At 47.8% G+C, this 18699-nt stretch overlaps 2 protein-coding genes across 8 annotated transcripts in view; one reads left to right on the top strand and one right to left on the bottom strand.

The window, feature by feature from the left end:
- The window catches only part of LOC309595943 (integrator complex subunit 6-like), a 42659-nt gene extending 39511 nt beyond the window's left edge, over positions 1-3148 (top strand). For 5 of the 7 annotated variants that reach the window (XM_082323534.1, XM_082323532.1, XM_082323533.1 and 2 more), the window contains 2 exons: positions 1642-1735; positions 2165-3148. In XM_082323534.1, coding sequence (XP_082179660.1) covers positions 1642-1735; positions 2165-2264 — 194 coding nt within the window. In that variant the 3' untranslated portion in view covers positions 2265-3148. The remainder of the gene's footprint in view (positions 1-1641; positions 1736-2164) is intronic. The other 2 variants (XR_014229411.1, XR_014229412.1) reach the window with 2 other exon arrangements.
- Positions 3149-13424: 10276 nt separating this feature from the next.
- Positions 13425-18439, bottom strand: MMGT1 (membrane magnesium transporter 1). Its single transcript, XM_082323060.1, has 4 exons — positions 18330-18439; positions 17671-17723; positions 16652-16755; positions 13425-15690 (listed from the first exon to the last, which is right to left on the bottom strand). Exons 1-4 carry the CDS (start codon positions 18409-18411, stop codon positions 15528-15530), a joined length of 402 nt encoding a protein of 133 aa, XP_082179186.1. The 5' UTR covers positions 18412-18439; the 3' UTR covers positions 13425-15527.
- Positions 18440-18699: the final 260 nt, after the last annotated feature.

Below are 18699 nucleotides of genomic sequence, written 5' to 3'. Positions count from 1 at the left end.
AGGTTAACTAGTATAAAAGGTACCCTGGGAAAGCAGCTGTCAGAGGTTTTGGTTTTACTGATGATCTAATGAGACTAGACAGACTTTGCCTTACGCTGCACTGCTCCTTGCATATGCATAGTGTACGTTTTGCTCTGTGTCCATCAAAACCTCCTTTGGAGGGCAATGGCATATGTAGCTACAAGGGTGCATCTTGGAATATGTTTGAAAGGGAATCTTAACAGTTAATAGCGAGGTGATACTTTTTTATTTTGCGAGATAGTGTAATTAGTGATGGCACACTGTTGCAAACTCTTTAAGAACTGAAGACTGAAAATTACTTTCTTCTTTTTTCTTATAAGGTTTGATAACCCCCCCAAAATCTAAAATGTTGTGAGGAAAAGTAACTTGCCTTCTCAGCTTTTATTACATGTTTTGCCTGTACTTGTATACAGGATCAAAACCAAAATGCTGACCTGAAACTCCCAACTAATGTGTATGCTGTAGAATTTGCCATAGGCATAACCTTTCCATTTTTTTCTTAAATGGCAGATGTCCCTAATGTGGTCTGTGTCTGAGTGAATAATTTCTACAAATTAAACTACTGAATATTTTTCTAATACATTGTCAAGTGCCAGTAATTAGTATAATGGAGTATACTTAACTCTTCTGTTTTTCTGATTTTGCGTTGCTTTCCCAAAACTTAGTATTTTGTTGAGGCATACAATCATTGTGACAGACTGAGGCTGTTGAGAGGTGAAGCCATTTTTATGCTGCATCTGTATTTTATTTTTAAGATGTTTTAAAACTTCCTACTTGGGTATGTCTTTGTTTTCTGTTTTGCAAAGTGGGCTCATCTAATCTTATACCAAATTCATGTCTAGTAAATGGTGATGTAGAGCAAAATAGTACTATGTTCAGTATGAGTCACCTGTCTTGCTGCAGAGTTCAGGCAGGCATCAAAGAAAGAAGCTAAATAGTAGTGGGTTAAATATGTACATATAGTCACAGTTCTGACCATAGATCCTCTCTGTGCCTGCTGCGTCACCCTGAGCAGGCTCTTAGTCACAGCGCCATAAATACCTTCAAGCTGGGTTCAACTACAGAAAATATTGAAACAATGCTATTTTTTAATTTGTTTCTAGTTTAATGTATCCAGTTCATTCTTTTGTAGTGGATATATTTACTTCGTAGCAGTGAGATAAGTCGTACTAATTGTGCTCACACTAAGCATTGATAATTAGTCCTTCTAAGAGAACGAATCCTAACCTCTGCTTTCAGAAATGACAGCTCTAGGATAAAACAGAGCTTGGTGGCCCCGCGTGCGTATTAACTGCTAATGATGGCCATGTGTTCATGGAGATAGGCGGCTTCTTTACCTAGCCTGCATTTTCTGAGGGCAGAGGTTTCTAGATGCTGCTTTTAAAGAGAACCTAATTCTTTAGTGCCACATTTGAATACCAGATTATCAGTATCGCTTCAAATTATTGGTATTGCCTGCTTTCTGTGCATACAGCCAATGCAGGCTTTTTTCTTGCCTTACGTGTATTACCATACACAGAAGTGTGAAACTCCGGGCTTTGTTTTTTCTTTTAGCTTTATTGGAAATGCATTTGCAAGACTTATTTTTAATACCTGATTGGATTTTTATCTTTTTTTTAGATTATGAAAAAATTTTCTCTCTTCTTGAGGAGGTGCAAGGACCTATGGAAATTCAGAAGTATTTCATTGAATTTGCTATCAAGGAAGCAGCAAGGTTTGTATAGATATAAATGACTGAGTCATAAATAAAATGTTAATTTAGATCATGATAGTAAATCATAAACTTTTCCATACTAGTATTTTCTGTTTTCCTTTTTGACGTATTTAAATTATTATAGTTGTTTTATTGGTCAAACTACCATTATATTTTTATAGAGTAAATGGTCTTTACTTAAAGTTTAAATGTGAAATAGAGAGACGGGTCGTTATTGAAGATTGACCCAAAATTTTGGGTGGGTTGGGAAAGGGTTGGCTGTATTAAATTAAATTTTCTGACCATTCTAATGCCAGAAATAAAGAAAGCTTTTCCGTACTGGAAACAGAGAGCCTCTGGTAATATGATTTGTCATGGCTGAATAATCTTGAGTTGTTCAACTGTATTTTTGGAAGAAAAAAATTAAATTGCTTTCCCTTTCTTCCTTAGGTTTAAAAAACGGGTCTTAATACAACACTTAGAGAGAATACTAGAGGAGCTAGAGTTCAACAGCCTACCCAACAGAGTTAATCATGTCAACAGTAGATAATAATGTACCGGCCAGACGAATATGGACCAGGAATGAGCTTGCTGTGCCGCAGAAGAGTGGAAGAGGATGTAGCTGCTGCCCTCACCATCTTGGCAGTCAAGTGATTTTACTGTCACAGTCTGAGAAGAAGCAGTGGAGCTTTAACTTTAAGAACCTCTATCGGCAGAAGCTGGGCTATAACCTTAAGGATTTGCTATGAAAGGTGTGGCTTTTTTCCTGTGGAGGGTGCTATTTGCTCAACAGGCTGAAGAAAATAACCATTGCTGCCCCTCCTGCAGGTGATGAGAATTTACTCATTTGAACGCTGTCATTAGACATTTACGTGCTATAGGCAGCAGGTTGCACTAAAATGGGGCACTGTCAAATGCACACACTGTCTGCATCGTGGAGAGAGCCCGTGTGTTCCCAAAAAAAAACCCTCCCAGAAACACCTGCACTGGTAAAATTGCATGTTGCCACCACAGAGACAAGGGTCTTGTTCCCAAGAACTGCTAGCCATGCCTTTAAACTTGAAATGCAGTGTAGATTGAGTAAAGAAACTGCTATTGTGTTAATGAAAGCTAAAAGACAGCCCTGTGACTGTTACCACCCGATGGTCACTAAACAATCTACCTCAGACTCTCTTCTGTTTTGTCTGCAGACATTATGAAAGTGCACCTGAGGCTTCCCAGGTCCCCGACTTCAGTTCTCTTTCATCCTGTGAGGAGGACGGAGATTCTTCAGGTGGCCTTGGCACACGCTGTGCTTTGGAAGCACTAAAAGGAAACGCTTTTAAAAACGTGTATTTTAATGTTCATACAAAAGAGATTATTTTGAACAGTATTGTTACCAGATCACTAATTTGATATTTTAACTGTATAAATTTTTTGGAACATATGTATATATAAAATAAACCATTTTATTAATTTTTAATAAGTGCTAATCTGAGGAGTCTGTAGCGGGCAGCACTGAGTTCCTCCAATTGTCTGTTACTAACAGACTGCTGACATTTTTGTAAAACCAGCGAGTAGTGTACCTATGCTGCAGCTGAACCTGGTCTGCACACCCTCGAACACAGCTTGCGGTTACAGTTGCAGAGCGTGTTTGTGCCCTGGAGCACCTGCCCCATCACTCGGCTCAGCCTGCCTGGGGTGCACGTTTTTACTCAGTATTAAAGGCACTAAGTTCCAATTGACCAGCCTTTGGTTACCTGAGCTGGTATCCTCTCCTCCGTTCCTCTTACTCTTTTGTCCAAAGGTAATTTTATATATCACAAAATATACAAAGAAGACTGAAGCACCTACATGTAATTATTTTTTTTCCTTTAAAGCAGTACCAATAATGTGCCAGTAGTAAGCGGCTCTTCTGATAATTGTGTGTTTTCAGTTGTTCACACATAACATCCTCCGATCCTCTAACAGCTTTGTTTTAAAGACAGGTTGAAGTTGTGCTCATGTTAACTAGCTCTTCACCTCATGCTGCAGACATCCTAGGGCTTGTGGTTGACTAGCCAGGGCATGAAAGGCAGGGAAACGGATTTTAGCTGGTGAGGTTCTACTTCTCTGCTCCTACTGGTATTTTTAGTACTAGCCAGCCTGTGAGACATCTTTTCCGTCCACTCTGAAGCAGTGGCCTTGTCTTTCTGGAAGATGCAGTTGGACCATTGGAATTACACCAGTGAAATTCAAGAAGGAAATAAAATCCAGCAACAGCAAATCTCTGCCACAGTGTTATATGAATGAAGTGACACGGGGAAGGGTGTTACTATAAATGTGTCCCAGTTCTTCTCTTGGAAGTAACTTTTATTCATCTGTACAGTTGAATATTTTTTAAAAAACACAGAAATACCTTTGAATGATACAAAGCGGGGATTCACTCCTTCAGAATCGTTACATGGAAGCTGTATGTCATCATGATGGACCTCCTGTGCCTAATGCTGGACTCTTAAAAGGGAATTTATTTACAGAAGGTCAGATATACTGTGCATACCTTGTTTTAAAATGGACTGGTTACATGCATCAAGTTGCATGTAATATGCTATTTTTGAAGTAGTAGGTGGTAAGAGGAGACAGCTCTCTTCGATCTAGTTAATGGTTATTTAATTTTCTTTCCTGGTTCCAGAGACACTCATTTGATGATAATGTGTCTGAGCAGGGGCTGAGTTTTTAACTAGTGACCTTGTTAGTATGTAAACCTGCTCTTTTGATGTGATGCAGTTGGCTGCCAAATTAGCCACAGGAAGCTGGTGACTTTCATTCACTTGTTCGGAACCTTATACCTCAGAAAAGGCACAGAAACGACAAAATAGTCCATTCAAGTGGAAGCCTTGAGAATTTTCCCTTACCTCACCATTATTTTATCTGAATAAATCGAATTTGGATCAGAATATTAGAGCGAAAGAAACGTTGGACATGAGTCTTCATAAGAAGGAAGGAAGATGTACCGTCCTCACAGGTTGTACCAGTGAAGAGACGAAGAAAAAGGAGCGACAGTAATCCATCTGAGAGTGCGCACAGTCCTGCTTCCCAAATGGAGCACAAAATGAATGTTGCTTGCTTAGGGAACAATAAATGCTCCACGGCCACGTTAAGGAGAATCTTAGCGGAGATAACTCGTCATAAGACAAACAGCCATGCTGGATGGGTGGAACACACGTTGAACAAACATGGCCACAAGCTTTGTGGCACATTTCGCTTCGGTGTGCAACTGGGACAACTGGGAGAGGTTATGCTAGTGTCAAGCCTTGCCTTTTCGAGGTAGAGCCCATGACCTCCGACGCAACAGCTGCGTTACCGAGAGCATGCCTAGTCTGCGCGACAGATGAGCCTCTCCACAACAGGAGCGTTCCTCACCAAGGGCTCGGGTCCACAAATTGCATATGGATGTGTGGATGGAATCTGGAAAGCTGTATTGCGTTTTGCTCCAGCTTGTATTTTTGGGCCCTTATCTAAGGTTGAAATAATGTGGCATGGTTAAACTGGAATGTTAGAAAGTGGAGAAAAAACAGGACTCTGTGTTTCCTGCAAGGAGCGTTGTTTAACAATCTGAATTAACAAATTAAGCGCTTATCTTTCTGCTGTGGGGAGAAGGGCTGTGTGGTACTTGGGAGTCTTGATACCTATTTGTATTCCGCTGCTTCCATTTCCTGACCCTCTCTTCACTAGGCATCCTCATTGCTTGTTATCTTCATTTTTTTCCCTTCTAAGCACCAAGGACTCTTCCTCTTCCCTAAAATGAGCCCGTACCCATGCAGCTCCCAGTCCAGTCGCTGATGACTGATGTCTGTTAGGTGCTGCTACTCCCAATCTGTGTGCGCAGTGCATTTATGATGGGCAAGTGTATTCTTGCCCGTGCTTAACCAGCATCAGAAAACTGTTGTCATCTTCCAAAATAAAAGCCGCAGAGGCTGTTACTTTGCTATGCTTGACTTTGCAGTGGTCAAGCCATTGTATATCTCCCTTTACAGGAAACTGTACCAAAAAAACCACCTCCACCCCATTTTTTTTTTTTTCTGTTTTTCTTCTGGTACTTTTCTGCAGGTTCTGCCTCTAAACTGGCTGGCTGAAATGGCAGCAATGTAGGGTATTGAGTTTGTTTCCTTTTGTTACGTTGTTTAATATCTCCTGAGAAACTTCTGATGGAAAAATGAGTGGAAATGCATTGGCTAACAGAAACAAACTATTTAAAAAACCATAAAGCTGAACTATAGTGTTTCATACCAGCAACGTGGCAACATCACACCTTTAGCAAATGGACTCTAGAGCGCTTGTCTTGAAGAATATACAACCTAGTTAAGCTGAAAACAAGGCCAAAGACACTTCAGATCTGGCAGAAACAAGGTTTGGCAGAGATCTGAAGGAAGGATGTTAGTCACTGGATTTAAAAGGAGCTGCTGCTTTCAGGTCTGCAAAAACCAGCTGAAGTCTGTCTTAAGTGGAAAAGGAAGAAACTGAAGAAGAACGATGCCTTGGGGTTTAGCAAAAATCTTGTGGCCTGCACGAATTGTTAAGCTGTACTTCTAAATCTGAATCTTATGATCAGTTTTTACTGCCTTATTTAGGCTGTCATTTCAGGGAGGGAAGACTAAACCAAAAAGGCTGGACCTGTCTGATTTTTTTCTATTCCAGTTCAGCTGCAACCTGGCATGTTGTTTCATCCTTGAAAGTAGACTGTTGGCTTGGCTTTAGCGTTGGTGTTTTTCTTCTGTCATTCTGCGTTGACAGTGTTTTTGACTGTCTCTTGGTAGTGGCTAAAAGAGCGTGGCAGTTTTGCAGGAGCCCTGTTGTCCATCAAGCAGGGAGTGCGGGCAGAGGCTATGGGTAGCGTTGGCGGGAAAAGCAGCCGCTGCTTGCATGCTGTGAAAGCTGGTTCAGCTTCATCTGTTCAACTTCAGAGCCTTCATTTTAAAAGCGTATGAGATGCTTCTCAAGGCTGGGTGTGCAAACCTGGTAACTTCAGCAGCAGGTTATTCAGAATTCAGAAGAACACACCAGGGAAGGAGTTAAACTGTCGGTACAGCCTTGTGCTAAACTCACCGGAGGGTATTTTCATATGCAGTGGAAGAGCAGAGCTGTACGTTCCTTCCCTGAGTTGGCAGCCATGTGAGTTTGCTAGGAATGGTGACTGCTGCTACCATGTAAAGAAAACAAAATCACCCTTTACCATGAGTTGGGAAGCTATCAAAGAAGCTGCATTTCATAAAGATTTTGAGCTTGGGCTGAAGCTCTTAAGCAATTCATGGTGAAGTCCAAAAGAATGGTTTGGCCTGGGAGAGGCAGCGGAATGGAAACCCCTGATCAGATTTTTGCTAGAGATTTATTTGTTTTTTGTGAGAGCTTGGGGAAATTTCATCTTCACATCTGCAATGGGAATTTCACAGCTATTTTCTAGTCCTGGAGCAGCTCCAACAGCAGTGGAAGTAGCCGGATCCTTGGCATTTATGTATGCTTGCTGTCAACCCGATCACTGTCACTCCTCTAATGCAAGCAGTCTTGCGTAATGTCACTTAAAGTACTGGGCACCTCTGGCAGTTTGCTGTATCCCAATGCTCTGCTCGCCACTGCTGAGCAGCTGGTAGGAGGGATGGAAAGCCATTTGCGAAGCACCCTCACGATGTGTCCCCGTTTGTGAAATACTTGCAGCCTCGCAGGATGGTGAAACAGGAGGAGAGGTTTATAAAGCATTTTGGTAGTTACAAGGGCAAAGCTCTGTTTGCGTGGTCAGCCTGTTTCTTGTCATTTTCTTCAAAGTGTGTGCATATTTTAATGTTACATTTTATTTGTAAATATTTAATATGTAGAATATATCAAAGAGAGGTTCAGCCTTTTGTAAAGGATGGAGTTGGAAGACTTCCCCTCTTGGTTCATCTTGCAGCTGTGACCTGTCTGCTTGTGCAGAGGTGGCCCTTGCAGAGAAGGATGCTGGGCTGCGCTCAGGTTTTCCCCGGGGAGGGACTCGGGTCTAGAGCCCTCCCAGGTCTTGGGTACGTGACGATAGGCAACTGCCTCCTGGCAACTGCAGCTGGATTTTTGCTGGATTTGTGGAAATGCACACTGTTTCTTGAGGTGGTGGTAGTGTGAGCAGTTACTCTCTGGGGACAACTTTTAAAGCTTAGGAACCTGTTGGTATAATTGGGGTTTGATCATAGGCAGTTGAAGGTGTTTTGATCCGTCTACACTGCTGTAGTAGTTGCCTGATCTCTTGGTAGTAGTGGGTGCCTTGGGATTCAAGGGTGCTTTCCTAAGTAGGACAGAAATAAAAATTTCCCCAAGACTAAAAAGTGATTAAAAAAAAAAAAAAAGGCATTTTGCTGATTGCAGTTGATTATAATGCAGCTGCTCAACAGTGACATCCCAGCCATGGAAAAATAACATTGGTTCTTCGAGCTATTTTCCAGTCCGTGCAGTGTATTAAAATCCTTCATGCACAGCTGGCACATTTAACTTTGATTATGTTGTTGAAGTGACTGATGTGAGAGCAGCCTGGATCCCAGTTGCTTGCAGAATTCGAAAATAAGGTTGTTCCAATTCATCTGCAGTTGGTTATTTTGGAAGAGAGGCAAACTATCTTGAGTACTTTTAGGGCTGCTAATTAAAGTCTTGTGGCACTCCTCTGAGAGAGCCTTTAAAGATGGATGGAGGGACTTACCCAAGGTCATATAGTGTGTCACTAGCAAAGATGATTATAAAATCCATGCCCTAATTTGGTCTTGTACGCTGGATTATTTCCCTGGCGTTGAAAATCCCACCACAAAACAACGCGCTGGCTGCCGGGCTCTTGTGCGTGTCGGTGGGCTCCTCCCTGCGCTCTCCGACCTGCCAGTCCGGGTCTGGCACTGGGGAGCGTGGGTGGGGACGGGGCAGGCTCCCCAGGGATGGCTTCCATGCGGAGGTGGGTGCCTTTTGCTGGAAGTGCACCTCTGGGGCTGGAAAAAAGTGGGAGCTTGGAAAGAGGGAGGTGGGAACGCTGTAGAGAAGTCGCCCAAGCCTGTAGGCGTTCATGGTGTTGCTGCCTCTTCTTTAAAGTTGAGTTCTGTCTTCTGACTTGAGCTGCTCTGGCGCCTTTTCTTTCTCAGCCACGTAAAAGTGTATTTTTAAATTCCTCTGGCATCCCTGGATTCAGGGCTCCTCCCTCTGCCAACGAGAAGCAGGCAGAGCATAGAAGCTGTTATCCAAAATGATCATTAGTGGAAAAGGAGACGGTGGGGGACTGACAGGCTCTGGAAGAGGCTGTTTTAAGTGCATCGCGTTCAGCAAATCCTCCTGCAGGAGTGTTGTTAGAAAATAGGAATGCGAAAGGGTGGCAGTTGGAGCGCTGCAGCGGCAGCGTTTGGCTTGCCGGGAGGCGGAGGCGGGCAGGGCATGCCGGGGCTCGGCCTGCTGGCGGGAGATGCGGGGAAGGATGCTCACCGAGCTGCTGCTGCCGCTATCCCTGTGGCTTGCAGCTGGTGAAATGGGGTGAGACTGACTCCTGGGAACTGGCTGTGAATTCCCCTGAGGAAAGGCAGTTGCTGGTGAGTCACGGCCTGGGCTGTGATGGGAAACTTGCTGGCTGATAGGTTGAGCGATGGCTTTCCCGAAGCGCACACAACAGGACTCTGAGGAGGCTCTGACCTTGCGGGGCAGCTGAAAGCTGTTTTTTGTCTGGGTTCCAGGTGGCCAAATCCTGCATTCCTGCAGATGTAAGCAGAGCTGGCTCTCTGCCTTGCACGCCTGGACTCAGCGTGCCCGCTCTCTTGAAGCGAAAAGGGGCTGTGAAAGCAAGGGAATGAGAGGGACTGCTCTTGCCACGATAGCAAACCAGTGAGAGATTGAAAACGGCAATGAAAGTCTTGCCCTGTTCGTCCCCGGGCAGGGACACGTGGGTGGGGGCTCCTCAGAAAGGGGAAACCTGCACCACGACGGTGTCTTTGGGGAGGCCGTCGCACGTGCTCAGCGTGCGGCCGGAGTCGGTGCCTTGCAAGCGGGGTGTCGCGGTGCTGTGATGGACGGCTTGCTCTGCTCGTCCTGGAACTGCATCCGACATGACTCGCCTCTTTCTTTTCAGTCCCGTCCTAACTTGCGCATTAGCTGAGTGTCCCAGTGCTCTGCTCCCCAGAACGTGGCGGGGTCGAGCCTCATTTCAGCTCTTTCAAGCTCTGCAGTTACTGTTTGAGCTTGAGAAGCAGGGGCAGAGAGGAGAGCACCTTGCAAACCTCCCCTGACCGCTCTTCACATCGTGCTGGTTGGGAGACATCTCAGCCTGTCCCTTTCGGAGGTTGTCCTCTCCTGCCAGCCCTGGCCAACCCAAGGCAGTGGCATGGCTGTAACTGCACTAGACCTGGGTTTATTAACAGCCCCATTGCACCCCATAGGATATGTGGGTCCCTCCCATGTGAGATGAACGTAGGTCTTGCTCTGTTGCCGCTTTCCCTTTGTGATCTGAGGCTGTTGTATTCAAACAGGTATTGAAGCAGCAGCCAGCTTCTGCTTCCAAGGGGTGGTGGTAACTTTGGCGTTGAAATGGCACCGCTCTCACCCAGGTCCCTGGGCAGAGATCTGGATGTGACGGCGGGCTGCAAACCAGCAGCGGCATGGTGGTCTTGGAGGAGGAGGGGGGATTATGTGGCCCCTTCTCTCCCCTCCGCGTGCTTCGTGTTGTGCTGGGGAGGTGCTGCCATACTGTGGGGTTGCCCTCGCCGGGGGCTGAGCCCAGGCCTGTGGGTGCCTCGGAGGCTCCGGTAACGTCCCAGGGAGTGACAGCTTCGTGTGGATGTGGAGAAGCGAGACGCTCTTCGGAGCGCTTGCCTAACTGGCTCCTCCAAAACTGCTTTTCGATGTGTCTTGTGCACTTCTGTGTCCGGGACAGGGGAGTAAATGGCTGCCTCAGCGTTTGCTGTGCGCACCGGGCGCTCTTCCTGCATCCTGCGCTGCGGCAGAGACCTCCCGGGGACGGAGGATGCTGGGGCAGCCTGGGGCTCCGAGGACGTCAGCACTGGCCTTGCGCAGCTGGCCCCGAGCTGCTCTAAAATACACAGCAGAAATACCTTGGGGGAGGAGGGGGAATTTTTTCTTTCCTTTTTTTTTTTTTTTTTTTTTTTTTAAAATCCTCAGTGAAGTCCTCCTGCAGCACGGCATGCCTCCAGCTAATCCCCAGGAAACTGGTTCAGCCAGCACCAGTCCGGCAGCAAGGGTTACACTGGGGATATGAACTGGGAGTAAACAGCCACGTCTGTCTGTGGGGGGGTCTGTGGGCTCCCCGGGACCACTGGCATAGGATGAACCGTTAGTTTGATAATCCAAATGGCACCTTTTCCAATTTTTTTTTCTCTTCCCCCTTCCTTTGAAAATGGCCTGGTAAGCTGCGACACCGCACGGCCTGGGCCCCTGCCAGAGCGCCCTGGGGCCTGTGTTCCTGCTCGCGCTGCCAGGCTCCTGGCTGCCTCGCCGCTTCGTGAACTCCCATTTGCCTTTCTTGGCTGGAAAAAGGATTAAGTTAGCAGGACAGGAAAATTAATTAGCTGCCATTTTAAGGATGTAGCTTTTGTTGCAGTCTGAAGTGTTTTGAAATGACATTGTATCACTGAGACCAACGTGGGGCTGATTAAAAGGCTTTTTACCTGCTGAAATACCAGATTTATTTCTGCCATGGTTCTCCCCCAGGTAATTATGGCTTCAAGGTGAACCTCAAGGCCAAATCAAAGGAGCGTTTTGCTTTTGCTGCTAGTGCCGGCTGTGGAAAGCTGGTACCAAAGTTTTTTTTCTGCTTGTTTAACATTCAAAATAGCCTTTCTTCGCCCTTCCCCTCCGCGCGGGCAGCCTGCCAGCTCCAAAGCGAGCTGCAGCTTCCCTGCCCCGCCGAGGCTGGGGGGCTTCCCCCAGGGAGCTCGGGGGCAACGCCGCAGCCCCGGGACGCTGCGGGGTGAGCATCAGCCTTGCTGAATCGTCTGGTGGAAAATTTCTGCCTTTTGGTGCAGGTGACCCCCCAAAAAGGAGCAGACACGGTGCCACTCTTGGGGGGGGGGGGGCTGTAGCCAGCTGGAGGATGTCCCCATAGCTGATGTCCTTGCTGAGGGTGTTGGAGATGGAGAAGGGCAGCGCTGCTGCAGCGCGGTGAAGGGCGAGGGAACCCGGAGCATGGGAAGCGAGTGATAAGGAAGCCAAAAATCATTTTCGAGTAGAAAGTAATTGCCATTCCCTGCTTTCTGCAGGGAGGGGGCTGCGTTGGTGCTCCAGAGGACCGGGAAGGGGCCGTTAGCCACCAGCTTTCCCCAAAAAGCTTTAATCCAGCGCTCGGCAGCAGTGGGGAGAGGGCACGCCGGCCTCACCCCTTACACGCAGCGCTCGCGGGTCTCGCAGCTCCGCTTTGCTTTCTTGCACCGCAGCGATGGCTCCAGCACGCTGCGTCTCTGCCGGCGCATGGAGGGGAGGCACAAAGCTCCTCTGCCGCTGCCAGACGTGCTCGAGCAGGGGTTGTTTTCACAAGCGGTGCCGCGGTTCAGCCCCCGCCGAACTCTCGAGGAAAAAAGGTTTCTGCCAGCTGCGCTTCCACCCCAGCCTCTGATACGGAAAGGGCAGGGACAGGGAACGATCTCTGACACAAACCTCACCTTGCGAGGGTCTAAATGACTCCCGCCCTCCTTAGCTTTAAAGAAACAAAAATTCTCCACTGAACTCTCACTGGCTGGTGAGGAAGAGTAGAAAAAAAACAGCAAAATTAATGCAGATTAAACACACTACTCCAGCAACAAACACAAATTATCAGCACTTTTTTTTTTTTAGTATTTAAGGTAGTAGAAATATCACGTCCTGTAGCCAAAGCAATTCAAGGCGTGATGAGACGATGAGAGATCTCAGTAAATGCGCACTGGGCGAGGCTGGAAACTCTTCGGTCTCCTCCAAGAAGCTCCTGGCACAACTTTTGTTTTGCTTTTGAGGAAGGGAAGCTCATCCGTGAAGAACTGCACACGGCAAGGCAAGCACAAGGCAGCTCTGGGAGCTGGTTAAGGTGCCCCTTCCTTAAAATACTGATTATTGGTTTTCTACACCCTCACATTCAGGGCTGGATGCCGACAGCTGCAGCAGCGCAGGAAGCAGAGGAAGGGTGAGCCTGCTGCTTCTCTGGTGCAATCGTGCTGGGTGCTGCAGTTAAGCAAACTCCTCTAGCTCTTTGCTAACTTTCCAACCTCCCCCCACGGAAAAGCAGAACAGGGAGTGAAAAGCCGTCTTGCTCAAGTCCAAGGCTTATATATCTCCGGCCCTGTGAGGAGGCTGAGCGTTTCCCCCAGCAACTATTGCAATACCAGACCGTGCAGGAGCCTGTCCCGTGGGTTGGCAGGGGATTAGCACATGGTAGAAAAGCCTTTACTATGGTTAAATGGGAGATAGAAAGTGTGTCAGCTCTGCCAGATACATTCACTAGGAATCTCAAGGGCAGGCAGATCCCCCGGCTGGTAACATTTCCCTCCTAAATGTCTTGTTTAGCTACTTGTAGCATGCTATTTTGATTCCCCCTACTGATCTGATCTTACAGTAATGAACACCAGGCCAGGCAGGCACTTTCACACAGAGCTGCCGTAATTAAGGCAATCACTTCTTGTCAATGCTAGGCAGTCATTTTTGAAAATTCAGTCATCAGGGATGAGCTGCTGCAGGCTCCAGCATGGTCAGAAATAAAAAAAAATAAACTCCCAAACACTTTAAGGATATCAATTTTTATTGGACATTGCAAGATCAATAAGAAAAAATAATTTGTACAGCTTTGTGATATAACCATTGCTGCTGAAGAGTAAGGCTGCTTGTCAGGAGAAGAGACCCGATGGGGCCAACAGGGCGTTCCTAGCAGGACGCGCTCCGAGAAGCGGATGATGTTCTCCGCTCGCCTGTCCCGCAGCAGCACCTTCCGCCTCGGGCAGGTCCTCGTAGCCTTACGGTAGCACAAATGGGGCTTCTTAGACATGAAGGGTGAGCAGCCCTGCTCTAAGAGACCCTCTGCAAATGGCTCGCGGCCAACCACAGTTGCAGTATCAGTCTGGTGCAGCGGTTACCGACCTTCTGCCTTGCTTCTCCCTCCCTCCGCTAAGTCTGTCTTTCCTCTGTGCCTCGCAAGGTCACCTGGCCGCTGTTCAGCTGCGTCCTCCATGCGGCAACTGCCACGCAGCAGCCCTCCTCCCCACGGAAAGAGCTCTGTCCGCAACAGAGAGCTGACCTGATCCTGGTTTTGAGGCCTTTGGTGACAGCAGCTGGCATGAGCTGGTTTGTGACACCAGCCGGGGGGAACCAGGACACTTTAGGAAGTCATCCGGCAGCTCAGACACTTTCAGCTGGCAGAGTAACCCTTTCTAACCAAACCCAGACGCTTAAGAGTGATTGTAGAGCAGCAGCTACGGATATTGCTCTAGCACTGGGGCACCCACTCCATAGGACGGGCAGAGCTAGAAAAAGAGGCTTCGGTTTACACAGTATTATTTTTGCTAAGCTTTTTGCCTTTGACAGTTCTTAACAGTTTAAAAAAAAAAAACAAAACAGATGCTAGGACAAAAGGCTGAGTTTCCACAGTGGCAGCGAGACATCCTCAGACTAGGCAAAATTCTAGTTGGCCCCATCAGTATCTCGAACTACCCTCCCTTTGCTATGAAGGTAGGTGAAATGCCAGACCGAGAAAAATTTTAGCATTGATTCAGCCCCTAAGGGGAGATCAGAATTTAGACATCAGTAAGAGTTAAGGACTGTATCATCTGTTCTAATACACAAAATCAAGACAGTAATCTTAAATCAACAAAGGGCTCAGCTGGAAAAAAAAGAAATCAAATTGAAAGGCTCTGTCAGCAGAAAAGGGGGTAGTTGTACCATGACGGGTTGATTACCTGTGCTGTGCTAGTGCCAGCAAGCAGACCTAGCTGTTGGACCCTACCCCGGGACCACTGACAGAAAGGAGATTTCTTACTGATACTTAAATACTTCTCACAGAAGATGACTCGGGAACTTGTATCTGGTGCCAACACAGCATTCAGCCATCTGATGAACATTCCCGTATTCACAACCAAAGAGAAAACATAAATACAGCGGGTAAAGAAGCTGAGCACGGTAGATTATCTACGTGATCAGACGCGAGCTGCCTCCCCCAGCCAGGCACCGAATGTACAGCCACAGCCCAGGCAACCTGGGGCAACATCAGACAGTTTACATTTAAACGAAGGAGGGCAACAAGGAAATAACGTGATAATGAAAAACTAGGGGCGGGGGGGGGGGGAAAACCCTTCACACAACTGTTCTTCAGCACTGTAAAAAAATAAAAATGAAAGCAATCTTTTTGACTTCCCCTGCCTACACCATGCAGGTCTCCTGGGCATTCTAGGAACAGGAGACACTGCCCCTTTTTCTGCTGTTAAGTGATGCAGCGCACACAGTATTTCTGAAGGAGTTCCATAAACTGTAGTGCAAGCAAACAGAGAAAATAAATAGCACTCGAACATTCCCTCTTGTCAAAGAGCATTAATTGCAGTAAAAACTAGCTTGCTTTTTGTTTTAACTGAAGTTAAGTCAGCTGCAACTTGTTCTAATAAATGAAAATTTGAAGATGTGTTTCACAGCATAACTGTAGAATAATTTACACTGCATTGCCAATTCACAATTCAGTCATTTTCATTAACAGTGTACAAAGAAGGTCCTTAGTTTATATATATATACTTTATAAAGTCTGGAAGATCAATATAAATACTGCTCCAGAAATTAAAAAAGTGTTTACATCCCCGACTTCAATATTACATCTCAGTGTCCTGGATTATTATTATAATCTGTAAAAGTCTTAGCGGCGCAGAGGTTCAAGTTTTCGAAATTTCAGTGATGAGCTGGATGACAAAGCATCTTGGTTTGAAGAAGAATTCACTGTGTCTGGGGACTGGAACAATACTCTACCACGATGATTAAATACATAAAAAGATGGATGGTTCCTTAACGTGTCAAACGTCCTTCAAAATAAATGTAAAAAGTCAATGTTAATACTCTTAGCACAGGGGTTTTAGAAGAGTCAGTCTAGGGTATACCAGCTTCTACAGATGCAGAAATACAAGTTTTGAATCCAAAACTCTCGCTCACTTTGTCAGTTTCCTAAACCAAACTACAGAAGAAATACAAAGCCAAGTGTGAAAAATCCTGACTGCTCAGTACGCAGAGGTTGTCCACCCCACAGACAAACTTCACCTTCCTTCCCTGAGCTTAGGGGCAGGCCTGTGGATTACTGCATGCACACGTACCAACTGTGCCAGCCTTAGCTCAGCTGCCGCTTGTGTTAATACCTTGACGCTGTTTGCTGTCAGCTTTCCATCCCTTTCGGTGTCTGAAGCTAAGGGGTTTAGGTAAATGCTGTGAAATACAACAATGTCAACTTGTTTACTTTCCATACTCCCCTGTGTTTTTGGACGTGGCCAGAGTGGCCGCGTCTGCCTATCCAATTTCATATCCTTCTCAAAATTTTGATTCAAAATCCCTTATTTTCTTAAAGTCTTTCAGATATTCTGCCTTGAGTAGTTCAGTGTGAGATTCGAGTAATTCAGACTCTTGTAAAGAAGCAAACAGAGGGTGAGGCAGGCCTACTGCCCCGCAGTCTGCGAGACCATCTCATGACAGCAGTTTGTGACTGCTGAGCTCTTACTTCCCATGTAGACACTGCATTCCTCTACCAACTCTGCGCAGCAGGATTTTGGATGAGGAAAAGCAAGAAGTTTATTTAATTTGTTCCGGTTATCTAACTCTCTCTGAAATTCAAGACATTGTTGGCTTTCCCAGGTGTGACAGTTCCTCTCCGTGTTATTGTCTACAACACGCATTTAAGAAGAACTGAGCTAAAGAGCGAGCTATTTCACAGATGTGTTCCGTTTGTATAGAGAGCAGCAGATATATCTGTTTATGAAAAGAAGAAATAAAACATACTTATTTTTTAGTTCTGAAGTGGCATCCATGTCTTTAAACTCTCCTGCGATATGTACTATCCCATAGCAGGTAACTGCAAAGGCTAACAGAGTTTGAAGAACTATCTGTAACAGAGGGAAGCACAATGCAACACACACGTTACTTAATATTCTTAATATTTACCAAAAAAATCCCATCTTTCAAACAGCGTCTCTTCCGCTTTACATCCAGTAAATGCTTTACAGAGGTGGGCAATTCAACAGCAGCGAAACTGAGGCACGGGAAGATGAAATACCCCGCCTATTTAGCGTGGCGAAACGGTGGCAGAGCTGAGAAGAGCTTCAGCTGCCTGACATCGGTCTGCGCTGCATGCATTGAATTGACTCACACGGCTCCTCAGCAAGATCCCGAGAACAAAAAACCGTGTTCTTGTGCACTTAAGGATCTAATACTCTCTCCGAGAAATGAGTTGGCTGCCAACACATGCTGTGCAGCGGTGGCAGTTGCTGCTCGGTCATGGATATTTGATCTCCTTACCTTTCTGATTAAGCAAAAATGGAACAGATAATAACTGAAGTGGAATTTAAAGAATAGGCAAATAAAGCAAATTAAAAAAACCCGTCCTGAAGCAGGTTGTGCTGGGATCAAATGGGCACGCAGCCACACTGGATAAACAAATGTCAGCCAACAAAAGCCAGAGGGAGGAGGATGTTTATGCTGCAAAGAAGGAGATGAATGCAAAAGCTCTCTGAGCCACGTTCAGGGAATTCCTGGATGAGATGCTTCAGGGTAGTTCTAAAGAAGGAGAGGGAGGCCTGGGCCTGGGGTTTGTTCTCTCTGACAGATGTAACACCCCACAGGAAGCTGGGATAAGAAAATAGGGTTCTTTTTGACAGAGGGAGCTCAAACGAAAGTGCGATTTAAAAACAATTTTACCCTTTGTTCTTGCCTATGACGTTAAAAAAAAAAAAGCAACTGAGAAAGACTAAACTACCCGCGCGGCACTGCACCTTTCCAACATTGTACAAACTTAAACTTACATCTATGGGCAACGTTTCGTCTTCCTTTTCTGTTAACCTCATGTAAGAACGATCTACAAAACAGAAACACGCACAGGCATCAAACGCTCCGTACCAGCGAACAACCAGAAGAGCGGCACGAAAACCCCAGGAGAACTTGCTGCAGGGCTGGGACCCGCCTCAGCCCCGACCCCCGCCAGGCTCCGGGGCTGGCTTGGAGCCCCCGCTCCGCCAGCGCCCGGCCGGTGCCGAGCCCCGGGCGGTCCCCGCCACCGCCTCCTCCCCTCGCCGCCCGCAGGGGCGGCTGGATGGCCGCGGGGCCGGCAGATGCAAGGAACGAAGCCGCGATCGGCGGCCGGCGGCCCCCCCCCCCCGCCTCCCTCCCTGCCCCGGCTGCTGCGGCGCCTGCCCCGGGCGAGCCCCGCGCTCCTCCCGGCAAGCTCCCGGCGGGCCCAGCTCCGCTCTCCCCGCAGCCCGGCCCGCAAGGGCTCCCCGCGGGGAGGAGGAGGAGGAGGATGGTGGTGGTGATGCCGCGGCCCGGCCCGGCCCCCGCCCCGGAGCTCCCCCGGCGGCCGGGCGAGGGTGACGGGCCCCGGCGGGGCCTCCCCGCGCCGCAGCCCCCCCTCGGGCGGCGGCGGCTCCGCCAGTGCGGCCCCCCCCCCCGCCGGCCGCTCACTCACGCTGCGCCGCCGAGAAGGCGGCGTGGGCCAGGGCGAAGAGGCCGAGCCCCACCAGCCCCTTCCACACCGAGGCGGCCGCCATCGCCGCCGCTCGCCCCGCCGCCGCCGCCGCCGCCAGGGGCGCCCGCCGCTCCCCGTCGCCCGCTGATGGCGTCACCGAGGGGGCGGGGAAAACGGGGGCGTGGCTCCGCGCGGCGGGGGGCGTGGCTTCTCGCGGGACGGGGCGGGGCCGCGCCGCCGCTTTCCCACGCGGGACAGAGGCCATTGAGAAAACCCGAGGGGTCGGGGCGGACCCCGGGAGCCCGGCTCGTCCGAGCCACCGGCCCGGGCCCGCTCACCCCGGCTGAAAGCAGAGCGCGGGGCCATCGGG

This window comes from Platalea leucorodia, assembly GCF_965183815.1.
Source record: "Platalea leucorodia genome assembly, chromosome: 10".
Classification (NCBI taxonomy): Eukaryota; Metazoa; Chordata; class Aves; order Pelecaniformes; family Threskiornithidae; genus Platalea; species Platalea leucorodia.
This window is presented reverse-complemented; position numbering and strand designations above follow the sequence as displayed.